This window comes from Mobula birostris, chromosome 11 (genome assembly GCF_030028105.1).
Source record: "Mobula birostris isolate sMobBir1 chromosome 11, sMobBir1.hap1, whole genome shotgun sequence".
Classification (NCBI taxonomy): Eukaryota; Metazoa; Chordata; class Chondrichthyes; order Myliobatiformes; family Myliobatidae; genus Mobula; species Mobula birostris.
The window spans coordinates 52,455,948-52,475,528 of record NC_092380.1 but is presented as its reverse complement, the minus strand read 5'-3'; the positions used below and the strand labels follow the sequence as shown (position 1 = coordinate 52,475,528).

The 19,581-nt window shown below is 41.1% G+C and overlaps 1 protein-coding gene across 2 annotated transcripts in view; it reads left to right on the top strand.

Moving 5' to 3' along the window:
• Positions 1–19,581, top strand: part of LOC140205080 (activating molecule in BECN1-regulated autophagy protein 1-like) — a 417,476-nt gene that overhangs the window by 137,930 nt on the left and 259,965 nt on the right. For both annotated transcript variants that reach the window (XM_072272238.1, XM_072272237.1), the window contains one exon: positions 2,598–2,771. In XM_072272238.1, the coding sequence (XP_072128339.1) occupies positions 2,598–2,771 (174 nt within the window). The remainder of the gene's footprint in view (positions 1–2,597; positions 2,772–19,581) is intronic.

The following is a 19,581-nucleotide window of genomic DNA, read 5'->3' as shown; positions in this document are numbered from 1 at the left end:
TTCCAGAGGATGGATTTTATCTCTTGATATCATTATGGTATCTCTAGAAGCCCTTAGGATTTTTCTCCATCTTGTCTGCTAGAGCAACCCCATGTCTCCTAGCCCTCCGGATTTCCTTCTTAAGTGCTCTCTCACATTTCTTACTCTCCTCAAATACCCCATTTGTTCCTCCAGCAAATGCTGAGTTCCTCCAGTATTTTGCATGTATTACTATCACAGCCTTGTGTTTCTTGCAACAGTCTGTGCTCTCTACAAATTTTCTCCTCTAAATCCCACTCACTATTGGGTGATCTATAATATAATGCCATTAACATGATTATACCTTTCTTATTGCTCAATTCTACCCATAAAGCCTCACTAGACGAGCCCTCCAGTCTGTCCTGAGTACCACTATGACATTTTCCTTGATTAGTAATGCCAACCCTCCCTCTTTAATCCCCCCCTGATCTATTACATCTAAAACAATGGAATCTCAGAACACTGAGCCTCTATTTCTATCCCTCCTGCAACCCAGTCTTGTTAATGGCTACATTGTCATAATTCCACATGCTAATCCATGCTCTAAGGTCACTTGTCTTTCCTGCAATAATCCTTGTATTGAAATATACACAGCTCAGAACAATAGTCTCACAATGCTCAAACTTTTGATTAATGACTTTGTATGTAGGCTTAACAACATCTTTCTCCACAGCCACTTCACTATCTGTTCTGGCACTCTGATTCCCATCCCCCTACAGCTCTAGTTTAAGCCCCACTCCCTGTGTGGAAGCACTAGCAAACCTTCCTGCTAGGATATTAGTCCTCCCCCAGTTCAGGTACAAATCATCCATTTTGTACAGGTTTTCACTTCCCTGGAAGATTGCCCAAATCTGAAGCCATTCTTCCTACACCATCTTCTTAGCCACATGTTAAACTATATGATCTTCCCATATCTGGCCTCGCGCGGCACAGGTAGCAATCATATCTTAATCAAAAACTTAGCACCTAACTCCTTGAACTCACTTTGTCGGATCTCGTCACTCCTTCTACCCTTGTCATTGGTACTGATGTGGACCATGACCTCTGGCTGCTCACCCTCCCACTTAAGAATGCTGTGGACTTGATCCGAGACGTTCCTGACCCTGGCACTTGGGAGGCAACAAACCATCTGGGAATCTTGTTCTCATCCACAGAACCTCCTTTCTGTTTCCCTGATCAACAAATTCCCTATCACTACAGCTCGTTTCTTCTTCCCCACTCCCCCACCCCCAACTTCCCTTCTGAGCCATAGGGCCAGACTGTGTGCCAGAGACCTGACTGCTGTGGCTTTCCTCTACATATAATGCATATAATTGACCTCTTTATTAGATGGTTTAATTTCGCAAGATCTCTCTATATCTGTTAACTATAAAAGATGGTGGTACCAGCCTGCAAACATTATTACTTTGAAGTCTCATTGATGATAGCATGTAAAATTACAAAAACCCAACAGCTTGTTTTCATTTGACTGGCACTGGTATTTTTTTGGCTAAACAACACAGAAGTTAGAAGAAAATACAGATTCCCTGAAATGATAATCACAATTTCATAACTCCTTTACTTTGTCATTGTATGAGGGTGTATATAAATGGTGTGAAATATTCCAGTTTTGCAGAGGTTCAGAAATCAAAAACTGTATTCCTTCATGCAGTGAAGATGAATATCAGAAAAATACTGCAGATGCTGTAAATCTGAAATAAAAAATAATGCTAGGAACACTTGGTTGACAAGGCTGCGTCTACTGAAAGGGAAATCGAAGTAACATTTTGGGGCAAAGATCCTTCATCAGCATTAAAGATTTGACAGAAACATTCATAAGTTAAGTGGACTTGAATGGAGAGTGCAGTGAGAAAATGATTCTATATATATAGTTTTCCACAGCAAGTTTTCGTCAGGTAAGTGTGCTGGGAGAAAATTTGTAGTAAGTTTAAAATCGTAATTGAATTAATACATGAAAATTTGTGAATAAGACGATAAATTGGTGGCTTTTCTGACAGGCATGAGTAGCTTTGAGATGATGGGGTTGGTTGCTGGTGATTGTGTCTTACTCCTGTGCTGCTTCATTCTTTTACATTAGACAATTTTGTGACCCTCTGTGAATGAACTTTGCTTTAGTCTCTTATACTAGTGGAATCTAAATTAACAACACAGAAGATTAGATATTTTTCCCAGTGAAGGGCTGATCAAAGTGTTCCAACCATCTGGTTTGGTGGTAAAAATAAAATTGTATTGTACAACCCATCCCTAGGTTACAAATACCTTACACTTGGGCGTCTACATTTGAAGCTAATGAATTTTACAACATATGTCGTTGATAAACCTGATTCTGATATGAATGAGTTCCCATATTACTTTATATGCTTATGTTAAATATAGTAATACCTGTTAATTATGGATGCATATTTTTACTATTCTGATCACAGGGCGTTGCTTGTGATGATGATTCCATGTTCTTGATGGAAAGTATCTGATATGTCTTCTACATTTCATGTCTTATAGTCTAGTGGACTGATGAATCATTATCCACAAATGTTAGTGAATTGAGTTAAGTTGAAACCACTATACCTATACTATTTCAGATTATCCCCTGCCTATTATGCCCATCGGATCATCCAGTACCTGTCACGTAGAGACAGTATTCGTCAACGCTCGATGCGATACCAGCCGAACCGAATGCGTGCCAGTTTGGAAAGTCCAGCAAGCAGTCCGGCCCAGCCCATTGATGGTGCTGATATGGATTTTGATGATTTTGAGTAAGTACAGATTGAGATTTGCGCAGATACACTTGGCATGGCTGCAGTACTGACGTCCAGCGGTGTTGATTGTAGTTACCTTGTGGGGCAATGGCATCATCGCTGGACTCCGGAGCGAAGGCTCCCGAGTTCGAATCCAAGTCAGGCCACCCCCCGAGCATGCTTTCCATCCGTGCTGGGTTGAGTGTCGAGCTAGCCACTCGACCTCTTTTTAAAAAAAAAAGGATCGAGTCAGCAACGTTCATATTGTGACCCGATTAATCCGAAAGGAGACCAATCCTGACACCACGCGCCAGATAAGAATGGCTGACTGTCTGGTGCAACACGCTAAAAAAAGACTACTGTGCTTAAAAACAATATTTGATCCAAGTTCTTCTGCGCTCCCTCTCTCTTCTTTTCATGGAGTGTCCCTGTTGGTTGAACTGTGAAATGCTGCTAATGTCAGAATAATATGGAAGTTTGAAACTATCTTGTTTTTACCCTTTAGATAAATAAATGCATTAAGTAAAGTGAGAAAATGAGGGAAAAGCATAAATAATTTCAGTGTTTTGTGGCTTCATAATGTAATTTAAATTCTCCAATCTAGTTTCTTTACATTGGGCTAATACTAATTGTACAATATCTAATATGATTAGAGGTCAAATTCTTGGATGGCTGTGAACCATTTTAGGATACTTAGAAAAGCACATAGTCGATAAGTTAAATCTATTGTGGTTTATTAACTCTTGAGAGTTGCAACTGAAAGTAAGTGATCTGCATAATTCTCTAGTACTGCCCAAATTTTTAGAGACTTAATTTCATTTAAAGTCAAAGTTTCATTTATTAAAATTCTTAACTCATTTCCTTTATTCTAACCTTAATTTCTTTTGAACTATATTTAACAAGCATAATCCCAGTCTCTTGTTTGCAGTTCCCTCTTGTAACATGATAATATCTTGTGAAACTTGGAAGAATATTTGAAGATTTCAAATCCATTCATAACTTTCCTGAATATTTTAATAAAAGAATAATTTGGAAAGTATCACTTCTACTTATAAGTAGTTATAAGTGGTGCATCCAGGGTATGTCTGGTTTCAAAGATCACAGTATGTTATTTGATCTTGTGTCATCATTACATTTGAATGTAATATTTTGCTCATCTTTAGGGAGCATTATTGTCCCCTATGTCATTTCCATACAGCTGTATCCTGTTTTGTGCATTTCAAAGTGGGGAATGAGTTACTATTTGCTCTGAGGAAATCAATAGCTTGTCTAACTTAGAAATCTAATAAGTTATATTTTTCCACACATTATTTTTGCCACCTGTAGGGGAATGCTCATTTTGCCTCATGTCTTCTGCTTTACATGATTCCAACATGATGTTTTCATCAATATCACAGTGTTTTATTAGAGATATTCCAGGCTGGGATTCAATAAAAGTCCTCTTGTTTTTATGCAGACTGATGCCACAGGTTTTTTAGAATTTGTAGAATGTCTGGGAGATGGCTTTTTAGAACAGCTTGTCGTTGAGCCCACTAGGGGATCGGCTGTACTGGATTGGGTATTGTGTAATGAACCGGAGGTGATTGGAGAGATTGAGGTGAAGGAACCCTTAGGAGGCAGTGATCATAACATGATTGAGTTCACTGTGAAATTAGAAAAAGAGAAGCCGAAATCTGATGTGTCGGTGTTTCAGTGGAGTAAAGGAAACTACAGTGACATGAGAGAGGAACTGGCCAAAGTTGACTGGAAAGAGACACTGGCGGGAAAGACGGCAGAGCAGCAGTGGCTGGAGTTTATGCGAGAAATGAGGAAGGTGCAAGACAGATATATTCCAAAAAAGAAGAAATTTTCGAGTGGAAAAAGGATGCAACCGTGGTTGACAAGAGAAGTCAAAGCCAAAGTTAAAGCTAAGGAGAGGGCATACAAGGAAGCAAAAATTAGTGGGAAGACAGAGGATTGGGAAGTCTTTAAAACCTTACAAAAGGAAACCAAGAAGGTCATTAAGAGAGAAAAGATTAACTATGAAAGGAAACTAGCAAATAATATCAAAGAGCTTTTTCAAGTATATAAAGAGTAAAAGACAGGTGAGAGTAGATGTAGGACCGATAGAAAATGATAGTAAAAGACAGGTGAGAGTAGATGTAGGACCGATAGAAAATGATACTGGAGAAATTGTAATGGGAGATGAGGAGATGGCAGAGGAACTGGACAAGTATTTTGCATCAGTCTTCACTGAGGAAGACAGCAGGATACCGGACACTCAAGGGTGGCAGGGAAGAGAAGTGTACGCAGTCACAATTACGACAGAGAAAGTACTCAGGAAGCTGAATAGGCTAAAGGTAGATAATTCTCCTGGACCAGATGGAATGCACCCTCGTGTTCTGAAGGAAGTAGCTGTGGAGATTGCGGAGGCATTAGCGATGATCTTTCAAAAGTCGATAGATTCTGGCATGGTTCCGGAAGACTGGAAGATTGCAAATGTCACTCCGCTATTTAAGAAGGGGGCAAGGAAGCAAAAAGGAAATTATAGACCTGTTAGCTTGACGTCGGTGGTTGGGAAGTTGTTGGAGTCGATTGTCAAGGATGAGGTTACAGAGTACCTGGAGGCATATGACAAGATAGGCAGAACTCAGCATGGATTCCTTAAAGGAAAATCCTGCCTGACAAACCTATTACAATTTTTTGAGGAAATTACCAGTAGGCTAGACAAGGGAGATGCAGTGGATGTTGCATATTTGGATTTTCAGAAGGCCTTTGACAAGGTGCCACACATGAGGCTGCTTAACAAGATAAGAGCCCATGGAATTACAGGAAAGTTACATACGTGGATAGAGCGTTGGCTGATTGGCAGGAAACAGAGAGTGGGAATAAAGGGATCCTATTCTGGTTGGCTGCCGGTTGCCAGTGGTGTTCCACAGGGATCAGTGTTGGGGCCGCTTCTTTTTACATTGTACATCAACGATTTGGATTATGGAATAGATGGCTTTGTGGCTAAGTTTGCTGACGATACGAAGATAGGTGGAGGGGCCGGTAGTGCTGAGGAAACGGAGAGTCTGCAGAGAGACTTGGATAGATTGGAAGAATGGGCAGAGAAGTGGCAAATGAAGTACAATGTTGGAAAGTGTATGGTTATGCACTTTGGTAGAAGAAATAAATGGGCAGACTATTATTTAAATGGGGAAAGAATTTGAAGTTCTGAGATGCAACGGGACTTGGGAGTCCTCGTACAGGATACCCTTAAAGTTACCCTCCAGGTTGAGTCGGTAGTGAAGAAGGCGAATGCAATGTTGGCATTCATTTCTAGAGGAATAGAGTATAGGAGCAGGGATGTGATGTTGAGGCTCTATAAGGCGCTGGTGAGACCTCACTTGGAGTACTGTGGGCAGTTTTGGTCTCCTTATTTAAGAAAGGATGTGCTGACGTTGGAGAGGGTACAGAGAAGATTCACTAGAATGATTCCGGGAATGAGAGGGATAACATATGAGGAACGTTTGTCTGCTCTTGGACTGTATTCCTTGGAGTTTAGAAGAATGAGGGGAGACCTCATAGAAACATTTCGAATGTTAAAAGGCATGGACAGAGTGGATGTGGCAAAGTTGTTTCCCATGATGGGGGAGTCTAGTACGAGAGGGAATGACTTCAGGATTGAAGGGCGCCCTTTCAGAACAGAAATGCGAAAAAATTTTTTTAGTCAGAGGGTGGTGAATCTGTGGAATTTGTTGCCACGGGCAGCAGTGGAGGCCAAGTCATTGGGTGTATTTAAGGCAGAGATTGATAGGTATCTGAGTAGCCAGGGCATCAAAGGTTATGGTGAGAAGGCGGGGCAGTGGGACTAAATAGGATAAAATGGATCAGCTCATGATAAAATGGCGGAGCAGACTCGATGGGCCGAATGGCCTACTTCTGCTCCTTTGTCTTATGGTCTTATGGTTTACCAAATATTGAATTATGTTTACAATTTTCAGATTATCTTCAGAGTAAACTCTTTTTCCTTCTTTTTACTTGTGCTGCCTGACCAGCATATTTGCAGCATTTCTATTTTATTTTGCTTTTTTAGTCATGAATGCTGATTTTGATTTTTCCAACCTGCTTTCTGTGCCATTGACTGTGTGGGTATTTTCTGGTTCCTAAGCTGTGATCAGCTAGCTGGCCTGATCCAGGGGAGTTGAGGGGAGGTGCTAGGCAGATGCTACACCTTGCCCAAGGGTGACCTGCAGGCTAGCGAGAGAAGCAGCGCCTTACACCTCTTTGGTAGAGATGCATCTCCACCCACCTCCCTGATGGAGGTATTCATTTAATTTAGAACAATACACCGTAACCGGGGTGGTACTGTGTGTCACACAAGGTACTTCTCATGTTAGCAACAAGTGTAAATGTGTGGTGCCAATCACATTGCTGAAGGGAGTAGACTTCCTGGAAGTTTGCAATATAAAACAGAAATAAGATAATTGGAATAAAAAGCTGTGAGGAATATTTAAACTTCGGCTTATCAGTGTCAACGAGGCTTTCAAGCATAGCTGCATAAAGTCAAGTTTATGTACCAAAGGATACGATGGGATTTTTTTGTGTACTCATCCATTACAATAATTTATCTCTAATTTTCCCCAAACTAAAGTTAGTACAAAAGCCAAACGTGAGAAGTTATTGTGGAATAAGTAAAATTTTAAAGCAGGTCAGAGAGGATTGACTAAAGGAGTTGAAATGTGGGAGACGTTTACTGATCACAACAATCAAGCTGACTACCTTCTGAAGAAACATGCCTGACATTCTGGCAGCTGAGCCTGTAACTGCATGTTGACGTTGGAAAAATAATTATAATAGCCATGTTAATAAAAGGTAAACGACAGAATTAAGGGAACAAAAAGAACAGAACGGGAAAGTGAAAGAAAGGCCAATATTTTGTTTTGGAGCAGCTCTTGCAATAACTAAAAGAAAATGTTTGCCAGTAATTAAGATATCAGGATGTTCATAGTCTCCTATTGGGTGGGCAAACTCCCCCCCCCCCCCCGATGAGTTTTGTGGGTATCTCTGGGCTAATAGTAACTTCACGTGAGCTCATACACAAGGAACAGAGCAACTTGGCTAACAGATTCTGATCCCTGAGATTTAATTGTGTATTAACTGCCTGCGGTGATTGCTATTCGGTTTCCTCTTCAGTAACAGTAAGGGCTGATGCGCATAGATACAGAGTATTACCCACTGAAGATTAAAATCGTATACAAGCAAAACCATTTGTCCTGCAAATAGTAACAAAATAATACTGAAAAAGATGACATTTTAGTTTTTTTAAAATGCTTTATGAAACTGAGATATCTCATTTCTTTGCTACAAGTTTGATGATAAATAAGTCAAGTACAAAATGACAATGTCTTCAGTTATTATAAGCAAATGTTAATGACATGGAAGGCCATTAATTAGTACAGAATTAATGTTATCCTGCTCATGGTATTGTTAATTTTGGTGAACTGAATACACACGAAACTTCATAGCCACAGAAACCAGGTGAAGGGGAGGTGGGGGGGGGGGGGGGTTCGGTGGAGAGATCATTACCGGAAGTTTGAGAAATCTTTGTTCATACCATCGGCCTGGAGGCTACCCAGACAGAATATAAGATGTTGCTCCTCCACATTGAGTGTGCCCTCATCACAACAGTAGAGGAGGTCATTGATTGACATATTGGAATGAGAAATGGAATTAAAATGAATGGCTACTGGGAAATCCCACTTTTGTTGGAGGACAGAGCGTAGGTGCTCAGTGAAGCAATCTCCCAATCTACGTCAGGTCTCACAGATGTCCAGGAGGCCACACCGGCAGCAATGGACATTGTATATGACCCTCAACAGACTCGTAGATGAAGTATTGTCTCACCTGGAAGGTCTGTTTGAGGCCTTGAATAGTGGTAAGGGAGGAGATGTAGGGGCAGGTGTAGCATTTGTTCTGCTTGCAAGGATAAGTGCTAGGAGGAAGATCCGTGGGAAGGGATGAATGGACAAGAGAGTCACATAGGGAGCAATCTATGCAGAAAACAAAGTGGCGGGGGGAGATGAAGATGTGTTTGGTGATGGATCCCATTGGAGATGGCAGGAGTTGTGGAGAATTATGTGCTGGACCAGAAGGCTGCTGGGGTGGTAGGTGAGGATAAGAGGAACCCTATCCCTGGTAGGGTGGCAGGAGGATGGGGTGAGAGCAGACTTGTGGGAAATGGAAGAGATGTGGTCGAGGGCAGCGTTGATGGTGGAGGAAGGGAAGCCCCTTCCTTTGAAGAAGGAGGACATCTCCTTCGTTCTGGAATGAAAAGCCTCATCCTGAGAGCAGATGTGGTGGAAGCAGGAATTCAGAGAAGGGGATGGCATTTTTACAAGTAACAGGGTGGGAAGAGGTATAGTCCAGATAACTGAGACTCCGTGAGTTTATAGTAGACATCAGTGGATAAGCTGCCTCCAGAGATAGAGACAGAGAGATTGAGAAAGGGGGGAGAGTTTTCGGAAACGGACCAGGTAAATTTGAGGGCAGCGTGGAAGTTGGAGATGAAGTTGACGAGCTCCGCCTGGCTGCAGGAAGCAGCACCAATGCAGTCGTCAATGTAGCCTAGGAGAAATGGGAGGTGACTAATGAATTCGACGAGCTTTGCTTGGGATTCACAACCTGCTTGTCCAGGCCAAGATCTACAAAACTCTTTGTCCAAGTAGATCCATTGTTTCACAAGTGGATACAGCCCAGCCCATCACGGGTAAACACCACCTCACCACTGAGCACATCTACATGAAGCATTGTCGCAGGAAAGCAGCATCTATCATCAGGGACCCCCACTAACCCCCCCCCCCCACCCACCCAGCTATGACAACCTTAAAGAACATAATAAACATCATTAGACTTGTGTCAGAAGCTCAAGTATAATGAAAAACTTGCAGTAGAATCATAGGCGCATAATAATCTGCTACAACATTCACAGGAAAGGTATCAATTATGCAAGGAAGAACAAAAATGTTTGCCTTTTGATGGGGGAAAGGATCTGGCTGCTGACTTTAAATGAAGGTGTGAATGCAGAACACAAAGCCATTTGGAGTAGGAATACACTGAAGCTTTCTGATAAGGTCATTAATTATTTACACTGTTATCCTCTCATGTAAAAGGAATTACTTTCTGGGAATGCACTTTATAAGTGTACAGTCTGTGAGAATTGTAACATGGTGGTTTCAATTTAGATTTAATGTAGTATACTGAAAGGTTATGTTTAGTTCCTGATAAGTGATAATTTTATAAATGTAATCTTCACATTAGTAGCAGCATTATTCATCCTTTATACAATGTGTGAGAGCAGAATACTCAATGAATGATTACAGGTATTTATGCATGGGAAGTTAAGTAAACTGATGTGAGCCTTAGCCAGCTTAAATGGCAAAAAATTCAATGTAGCAAAATTTGAAAAATAAACAAGTGAAAATCTGAAGATGCTGGAAATCTAAGCAACACACAAAATGCTGTACTCTTTTCCATTATTGTTGCTTGTCCTGCTGAGCTCCTCTAGCACTTTTGTGTGTAGCAAAATTTGAGCTATTTAGTATAAAACATGATTCTATTACCATTAAGTGTTAGGCCATGAAGATGTTTCTCACATTGTTACCTTATTTCATCTGTTATATACTGTATCAAGCAAGAATTGCAGTTTTCTACTTAAGTTAATCTTTGCCAGTCCACTTGTAACAATTGCATCGGTCCATGTTAGAAAATGTCACCACAACTAGTTCCATCTTTATGACAAGGTTGCTCACTATGTGATTTTGAATGGAAATGGCAACTCAAAACTGAATATGCATGCAGTACCATGGGTTATCAGCAGCGACAGAATTTATTCCAATGCAAACTAAACTTGTGGAGAGAGTGGATGGTTAGAGTTTCCAATCAAGACAGTAGTTTGTCTGAGATGTTGTTGAGCTTCTTCAGTGTTGTTGCCATCCAGGCAAGTGAAATGTATTCTACCATAGTTCTGCTTTGTTGCCTGTGCATGGCAGAAAGGCCATCGATCTCTGGTATACTGATATATTTGTCTGGTGTCGCAGATCCCCATGAAATTCCAGCTGATTGGTGAATGAGTGCATCTGTCCATGACGAAAATGGTGACTACAACAAGTCCTATCTTTATGCTACGTATGCCTGCCCAGTCCTGATGAAAGGTCCAGAGATGAGAGTTGATATTGGACCAATGGAAAATGACGTTGGTGAGGTAGTAATGGTGACAAAGTAATGGCAGATGAACTTAATAGGTACTTTGCATCGGTCTCCTTGTGGATGGCACTAGCAGGGTGCCAGAGGTCTGTGAGCATCAGGGAGTAGGAGTGAGTGCCATTGCTATACAAAGGAAAAAGTGCCAGGCAAGCTCAAAGGTCTTAAGGTAGTTAAGTCACCTGGGTCAGATGGACAACATTGCAGAGTCCTGAGAGAGGTTGCTAAAGAGATAACAATTGCATTGGTCATTATCTTTCAAGAATCACTTGATTCTGGCATGGTCCCGGAGGACTGGAAAATTGCAAATCTCACTCCACACTTTAAGAAGGGAGGAAGGCAAAAGTTAGCCTAACCTCAGTGGTTGGGAACGCGTTGGAATCTATGACTAAGGATGAGACTTTGGGATACTTGGAGATTAATGATAAATTAAGTCAAAGTCAAAGAATTAAATACTTTCAAATTGTATTTACAGTAGACATACAAAGTCTGCCAGATATATTAGTGATTCAAGTAAGAATGTGAAAGTTAATACCGGTCAAAAATAGTACGAGAGCAATTGATGAGCATGAAAACTGATAAATCTTAGCAACCCAATGATTTGTATCGTAGAGTTTTGAAGGAGGCTGCACCGATTATTATTTTCCAAGGCTCTGAAGAATCTGGAATTGTTCATTTAGATTGGATGGTAGCAAAGCTGATATCTCTATTTAGGAAAGGAGGCAGATTAAAGACTGGAAACTTTTTTGCCTGATGTCATTGATGTGATATATTCAAACTTTAGGAAGGCTTTCAGTTTTGTTTTTAGGTCATGCAGGAGGTTAGGCATGGGTTTGGGGGTAAATTACTGACAGGACTGGAGGATGGATTAAATGAATTTATTGAATTGTCCTTAGGTTGGCAGGTTGTGATGAGTGGGGAAAGGCATGGGCTCTTGCCTGGACCCCAGCTTATTTCCAGGACCAAGAGGCACAGAATAAAAGGTTGGACATTTGGAATGAGATGAAGATGGACTTTTCCACTTGAAGGGTAGTAAAACTTTGGAATTAACTACTGAGGAGGCTGAATTGCTGTGTTAATTCACAACTTAGGTGTGTAGGTCTCTGGACACTTAAGTGAATCATGGGACTTTATACGGGGAAAATAGTGCCAAGGAGAAGCTCAGCCATAATATTAATGAATGGAAAAGTAGTCTCTGGCCAATTTCCAGTGTTTTAATAGTTCATCCTGTCCATTTTCCTTTGTGTTTATCAGTGTAGCGGAAGTTTATAGAAATGAGATGAGCCCCAAAACCCGAATAGTGGCAAGGGGTTTTTGGGTTATGAATCAAGATTCATAGAAATAATAAGCACGGAAACAAATCCTTGAGGCCTACCTCATCTCTCTTAATCCCATTTGTCCATGTTAGGCTTTATATCCCCCTACTCCTTTCCTATCCAAGTGCTTGTCCATGACCTACTCAGGCAATTATTTTCGGAATTCTACTGCAGAAAGATGACTGCGATGGTAAATCAAATTTTTGACCTGCTGTGCCTCAACTTCATTCACCCACCTTTGATCAAGATTCTTTGACACACAAAATCTCGAAGAAGTGATACTTGAAGTAGATATTGGAAAGCACTGCAAAGACATAAATATTATCCATCTAAATATTTGGGAGACAAGGAGAATGCTTTTGATCCCTCCCATACATTTCGTTCTAAGCCATTGTCCATGGTCCCGTCCCCTCCATTTGAACTACACAATTTATAAACTTGTTGTTGGAAAGCTGTATGATTACCAAGGCAAACTATTTTCAATTTTATAGCAATATCCACATTTACCCTGTTTCAGCCCACTTTCTGCTAAAACAGACAATTATACCTTTGCTATCATTAGCCTTAGCTCAGCTAAAGCTCCGCTGGCCACCCTTCATTTTGAACAATTGTTAAACTTGATAGCATCCAAAATTCTGCTGTCTAGTATTGTCCAAGACACTTACTGTCCATGTGTTCACAAAGTGTTCAACACCCCTCCCCTCTGGAAGTTTTCGTCTTTTATTTAACTTTGAGTCTCAGCCCCTTTAATATGACACAGCAAATTATCACTGGTGCAACCAATTGGTTTTAGAAGTCACATTATTGGTTAAACAAAGGTGTTTCAATTGATTGTAGTAAAATTACACCTGTATCTGGAAGGTCCAACTGCTGGTGAGTGAATGACAAAAACAAACATCATGAAGACAAAAGAGCACTCCAAGCAACTCTGCAAAAGGGTTATTGAAAAGCACAAGACAGGAGATGGATACAAGAAAATTTCCAAATCATTCCATATCCTTTGGAGTACAGTACATTCAATCATCAAAAACTCAACATCCTTACCATGAAGCATGGTGGTGGCTGCATCATGCTGTGGGGATCATCACTGTTGTAGTTCCTACAAGGCTTGTGAAGGTAGAGGGTAAAATGAATGCAGCAAAATATCGGGAAATCCTAGAGGAAAACCTGATGCAGTCCACAAAAGAACTGCGACTTGTGAGGAGATTTGTTTTCCAGCAAGACAATGACCTCAAGCATAAAACCAAAGCTATATAGGAATGGCTTAAAAACAACAAAGTTAATTTCCTCAGTGACCGAGTTAGAATCCAGACTTCAATCGAATTGAGAAATTATGGCTGGACTTAAAAATGTTTGTTTATTTATGATCCCTATGCAATCTGACAGCTTGAGCAGTTTTGCAAAGAAGAATAGGGAAAGATTGCAGTGCCCAGATGTGGAAAGCTGATAGAGACCTATCTACATAGACTCAAGGCTGTAATTGCTGACAAAGGTGCATCCACTAAATACTGACCTGGAGGGGGTAAATATTTATGCAATCAATGATTTTGTGTTTGATATTTGTAATTAATTTAGATCACTTTGTAGAGATCTGTTTTCACTTTGACACAATAGTCTTTTTCTGTTGATCAGTGTCAAAAAAAAGCCAAATTAAATCCACTTTGATTCAGCGTTGTAAAACAATAAAACATGAAAACTTCTGGGGGGGGGCGGGTAAATACTTTTTATAGGCACTGTATTGACATCAGAATGTCTTAATTTTTAAAAAAATCTTTTTGAAATCCTCTGTAATTTCATCCAGCACCTCAACTTTCCCAAACTGTCTGCACTCTCTCCATTCTGCTCTAGTGAAATAAATGTCGTAATATTGACATTTCTAAAATAAATCTTCCACAAGTGTTCCGATTACTTTTGCTGTACTGTTGGCTCAGTAGATGGCTCAAGTAAATTGAAAGGAAATTTACTGAGGAAACAGTTAAATGGTGTTCGATTAGGGTGCTCTGAATCCAGTGCTTAATGTACTTAAGATGGCTTCTTCCCTTTTTGATCCTTTTAAATTATTGACTTGAAATTTGATACAGTCTAGCTTGAGGACAAGTGTAGAAAAGAAGTTGAGAAACCATAGAAAGAACTGACCTTTGTTGTTTAGCACGTATCTTGGACTTTAGATGCAATACTAAATCCTGTCATCTGCAAAAATTCTCTGATGACTCAGCAATAGTTGGGAGTGGAAGACTGTTAAATGGTGCAAGCTGAGTCGTCTTCAGCTCAATATCAGCATGACAAAGGAGATGGTGATGGACTTTAGGAAGACTGAGCCTGCACTGCTTCCTCTTATTATTGATGGTGAGGACATGAATGTGGGGAGGACTTACAAGTACCTTGGGGTGCACCTGGATGACAGACCTGAGTGGAGCACCAACACAGAGGCTGTGTACAAAAAGGGCCAGAGTCGCCTTTATGTTCTAAGAAGACTGAGGTCCTTTTGGAGCTTGCAGGCCTCTCCTTCACGTGTTCTACCAATGTGTTGTCACCAGTATAATCTTCTATGCAGTGGTGTGCTGGGGCAATGGCATCAACATGGGTAATGCCAATAAGCTCAATAAACTAATTAGAAAGGCTAGCTCTGTCAAACTGGACATACTGGAGGTAGGCTGTGGTAGAACAAAGGACCCTATGGAAAATCTTGGCAATTCTAGACAATGTTTCTTTCCCTCTACATGGTACCTTGGCTGAACAGAGAAGCACTTTTGGTTATAGACTAAGACAACTGCTCTGCTCCGAAGAGCGCAACATGAGGTCATTCTTACCCTCAGCCATTAGGCTCTATAAGGAGTCAACCTGTAGGCATGGATGTGATGACGTCCTGATGAAGGGTCTCGGCCTGAAACATCGATTGTACCTCTTCCTAGCGATGCTGCCTCGCCTGCTACGTTCACCAGCAACTTTGATGTGTGTTGTCCCTCCTGTTAAACTGTTTGAGGTAACTTTTTAAAATTTTTTCTTACTTCTAATATTTGTATATCTGTGCACCTGTAATGCAATGGTGACACTATAATTTCCTTTAGGATCAGTAAAGTATATATCTGTCTCTCTATAACATCATGACATCCTTAATTCAATAAAATGAGCAAAAGTTTTCAACACAGTCATATAATATGTAGAAGAGCAATCTGACCATGTGGCCTCTCAGTACCCTTCTACTGTTCAATATAATCAAGACTGATCTGATCCTTGCCTCATATCAGACTTGGTTTAATATCACTGGTGTGCAGTACTGTGCTAAAGTTTTAATAGATATATAGATAGATATATGAGGGGTGATTATTGAGTTCGTGGCCTAAGGTAGAAGGAGGCAATTTTAGAAAACCTAGCACATTTATTTTTCAACATAGTCCCCTCCTACGTTTACACACGTAGTCCAGCGGTCGTGGAGCATACGGATCCCTTCTTTGTAGAAGTTGGTGTCTTGGACCTCCAGAAAGTGGTCCACAGCAGAAGTGATTGATAAGTTTGTGGCCTATGGTAGAAGGAGATTTGTTATTAACTTCAAACTTTCTGCAAAATCATTCAAAGAGTTGAATTGCACGTGCATGTTATGAGAGCTATATAGATAATATATATATAGTGCCTAAAACTTTTGCACAGTAATGTATTCCATGAAATTTGTTGTTTTGTAGCAGCAGTACATTCCAATACATAGGTATAAAAATACAAATTACAATAAGTATATACAATATATAAAAAAATAACTGAGTAGTGCAAAAAAAAAAAGGGAAAAAATACTGAGGAAGTGATCATGGGTTCAATGTCCATTTAGAAATCTGATGGCAGAGGGGAAGAAGCTGTTCCTGAAGCATCAAGTGTGAGTCTTCAGGCTCCTGTACCATCTTGATGGTAGCAATGAGAAGAGGGCATGTCTAGAGTGATGGGGTCCTTAATGCTGAATGTCACCTTTATGAGACATCATCTTTTGAAGCTGCCCTGGATGCTGGGGACGATGGTAATCATGATGGAGCTAACTGAGTTTACAACTTTCTGCAGGTTATTCTAATCTTGTACAGTGACTCCTTCATGCCAGACAGTGATGTAAACTGTCATTTCATGTTTATTGCCTGTTCCCTGCTACACTCAACTCTCCTATTTGAAAATCACCCAGTGCAATTCTCTTTGGTAGAGATTTCTAAAGATTCACAATTTGGGAGAGGAACTTCCACCTTAAATGGTGATCTGCAACTCTGCCCTCACCTTTCAGATTCCCTCTTAATTTTCTTTAATTTCCACCTTGTTAAGGTCTATTTCAAAAAGGTCACCTCATTCTTCTAAATTCCAACATGTCGAGGCTCAAGCTGCTCATTCGTTCTTCATAAAAGAACCTTTTCATCAATTTAATGAATATTTTTTGAACTGCAGTCAATGCACTTGTTTTAGTGCTCAAAAAGGAGACTAAGTGTACACAGATATCCATTACCAGCGCCAAGCACGATTGTAACATGGCTTAATACTTACTTTCGCCATTGTAATTAAGATAAATATGCAGGGGATGAGTGTGGGGTAGTTGTGGCCAGGGGATGAGCTCGTGTAGGCTTTATGTGTAACTTCCTGGCAATATACGTGATTTTTTTTTAATGTTGCCATTAAGTAATAGCAGCTTATAGAAAACACAGTGCTGTCAATGGTTGGAATGCAGAAGCTGTTAACCTTTTAACGAGCTACCAGTAAACTTTGAAGATTTTATTAAACTGCAATTAATTTGTAATAAAATTTTCAATACTAAATATTAGGCAAATAGGAGTTATAATTACCAGAAATTAATGTTAATGGATTTTAATTTTCTTCCTGTGCAATATTTCATCTTTATGAGTATACATGTCAAATGTTTTTTTTAGCTCTATAGAATGTCTAAAACTTAAGTTTTGTGCTTTCCGGAATGCTGCTAAAGGTTCTCCAATATGCTGGAGAAAGTGGTTGAGTCAGGTCCAACAGTATCTTTTAAGAATCATTTGCATCGGTATGTGGAGGGGCAGGACTTGGAGGGATATGGGCTAAATATGGGGTTAGTTGGGTGTTTGACTTGGAAGTTTCTGAAGGACTCAAATTTTTTGTACTTTTTAAAAAAAATCCATGTGGCCGTACTCCCTGGTCCAAATGTCTTGATTTTATTAATGCATTTCTCATATGATGAAAAGATGTGGAACGAACTTGCTCAGTGTTCCTAGTAGATGTATAAAATAATTGCCTTACACAGGAGAAGATGATTTGGCTTTGTGTTGTTGCTTGTATGACTCCATATTAGGTAATTTGCACCTCCAGACAATCCTCCCAAATCACTGTTTTTGTCTCTAACCATCCAAAATAACTGCATATCTTGTTAACACTAATAGTGGTTGTACTTCAAATGATCACATTCTGAATGTTTAAGATCATTCTAACCTCAGTTTCATGTGGATGAAATGTGAATGGAAATTCTTATTTGAATTGAAAGTGGTATGCTGGTTTTGCTTCACTTTGGTTTTACAGAGTTTACAATTTGTCATTTCACCACTCTCGTAATTGCAAAGTAATATGTCAAAAATAATGCAGGCAGTACTTGTCTCAACATGTAACAGCTAAAAAATCACAAACTTGAAAAAATCTGCGGATGCTGGAAATCCAAAGCAATTTGTGCAAAATTCTGGAGGAACTCAGCAGCCAGGCAGCATCATAAAGAATAATCTGTCAAAGTTTTGGGCCAATCCCCTTCATCTGGACTGGAAAGGAAGGGGGGAGGAGTTAAATGATCTTTTTGCATTCTTGCGTTAACTCACTATAAGAGAATAGTGGACCATATTTTGAGGTTGAAAGGCTTAACATACAGGACCGAAGTTTTAGAATTCACACAACCTTTAACTCACTGTCAACAAGATCAAGGAATTGATTGTGGCCTTCAGGAAGGGGAAGTCAATGGTGGAAAGGATAAGCAGCTTCAAATTCTTGGGTGTTAGCATCTCAGAGGATCTATCCTGGGCCCAACACATAGATACCTTCACAATGAAGGAACTTCTGTAGGTGTACTTCATTAGAAGTTTGAAGAGGTTTGGTATGTCACCAAAAACTCTTGCAAATTTTTACAGATGTGTGATGGAGAGAATTGAGTCTTTGCATCATAACCTGGTCTGGGGCCTACAATGCACAGGGTTACAAGTGGCTGTAGACATCATGGGCACAACCCTCCTCACCTTCGAGGACATCTTGAAGAGGTAGTGTCTCAACAAGGTGGCATCCATCATTAAAGACCCTCACCATCCAAGACATGCCTTCTTTCTGTTACTACATGGTAAACCATGTGTATATGTTGTAACTCGGTTGCCTGTCTGGACACACCCCTCTGCTGACTGCCCCTGTGGCTCCTCCCACAGAGTCCTGTATAAAGGTGTTCGCCTTGCCCCTCCCCCCTCAGTCCGGGGGCAGACACTCACTGTGGAGGTCGTATTGTACAGCGAATAAAAGCCTTTCAGTATTTTACCAAACCTCAGTCTTTTGGAGTAATTAAAGGTGCTTCAATTTTATTCGCTGATCAGAGACCAGCCGAACTACGACGGTGCGATGAACGCACTCAAAAGACAATACCTGTGGCTGATAAACAGCGTCTATGCTCGGCATCACTTAGCAACACGGCAACAACGGTCCGGGGAATCGAGTGCTGAGTTTGTCCGGGCCCTACAGACACTCGTGCGGGTCTGCAATTGCCAGGAGCTGACGGCGGCGCAGCATGCAGAACTCCTAGTGAGAGACGCCTTCGTCACGGGGACCAGGTCAGTGTATGTGCACCAGCGGCTGCTGGAAAAAGCCGACCTTACCCTAAGATCAGCGATCGAGCTGGCTGATACGTTGGAGGCCGCTCTGCATAACTCCGAGGCTCTCCAGGCACGCGATCCCCCGATGGCCTCGTGGGCGCCGCAGACCCCGCAACCCGCCGGCGAATCGACCTCGGCTGCAGCCAGTCGTGAGTCCGCGAAGTGCTACTTCTGCGGACTGGAGAAGCACCCCCGGAAACGCTGCGCGGCCCGACAAGCTACCTGTTCCAGCTGTGGAAAGAAGGGCCACTTCGCCAAGGTCTGTAAGTCAAAACCGCGAGCGGGATCGAACAGCGCCACGTGCGAGACGTGGGGGTCGCCATCTTCCCTGCACGCTGCCACCACGTGTGAGACATGGGGGCCGTCATCTTCCCTGCACGCCGCCACCACGTGGGAGACGTGGGGGCGGCCATCTTGGTCGGCACCACCTCCCACCGCCTACGACCAACGGGT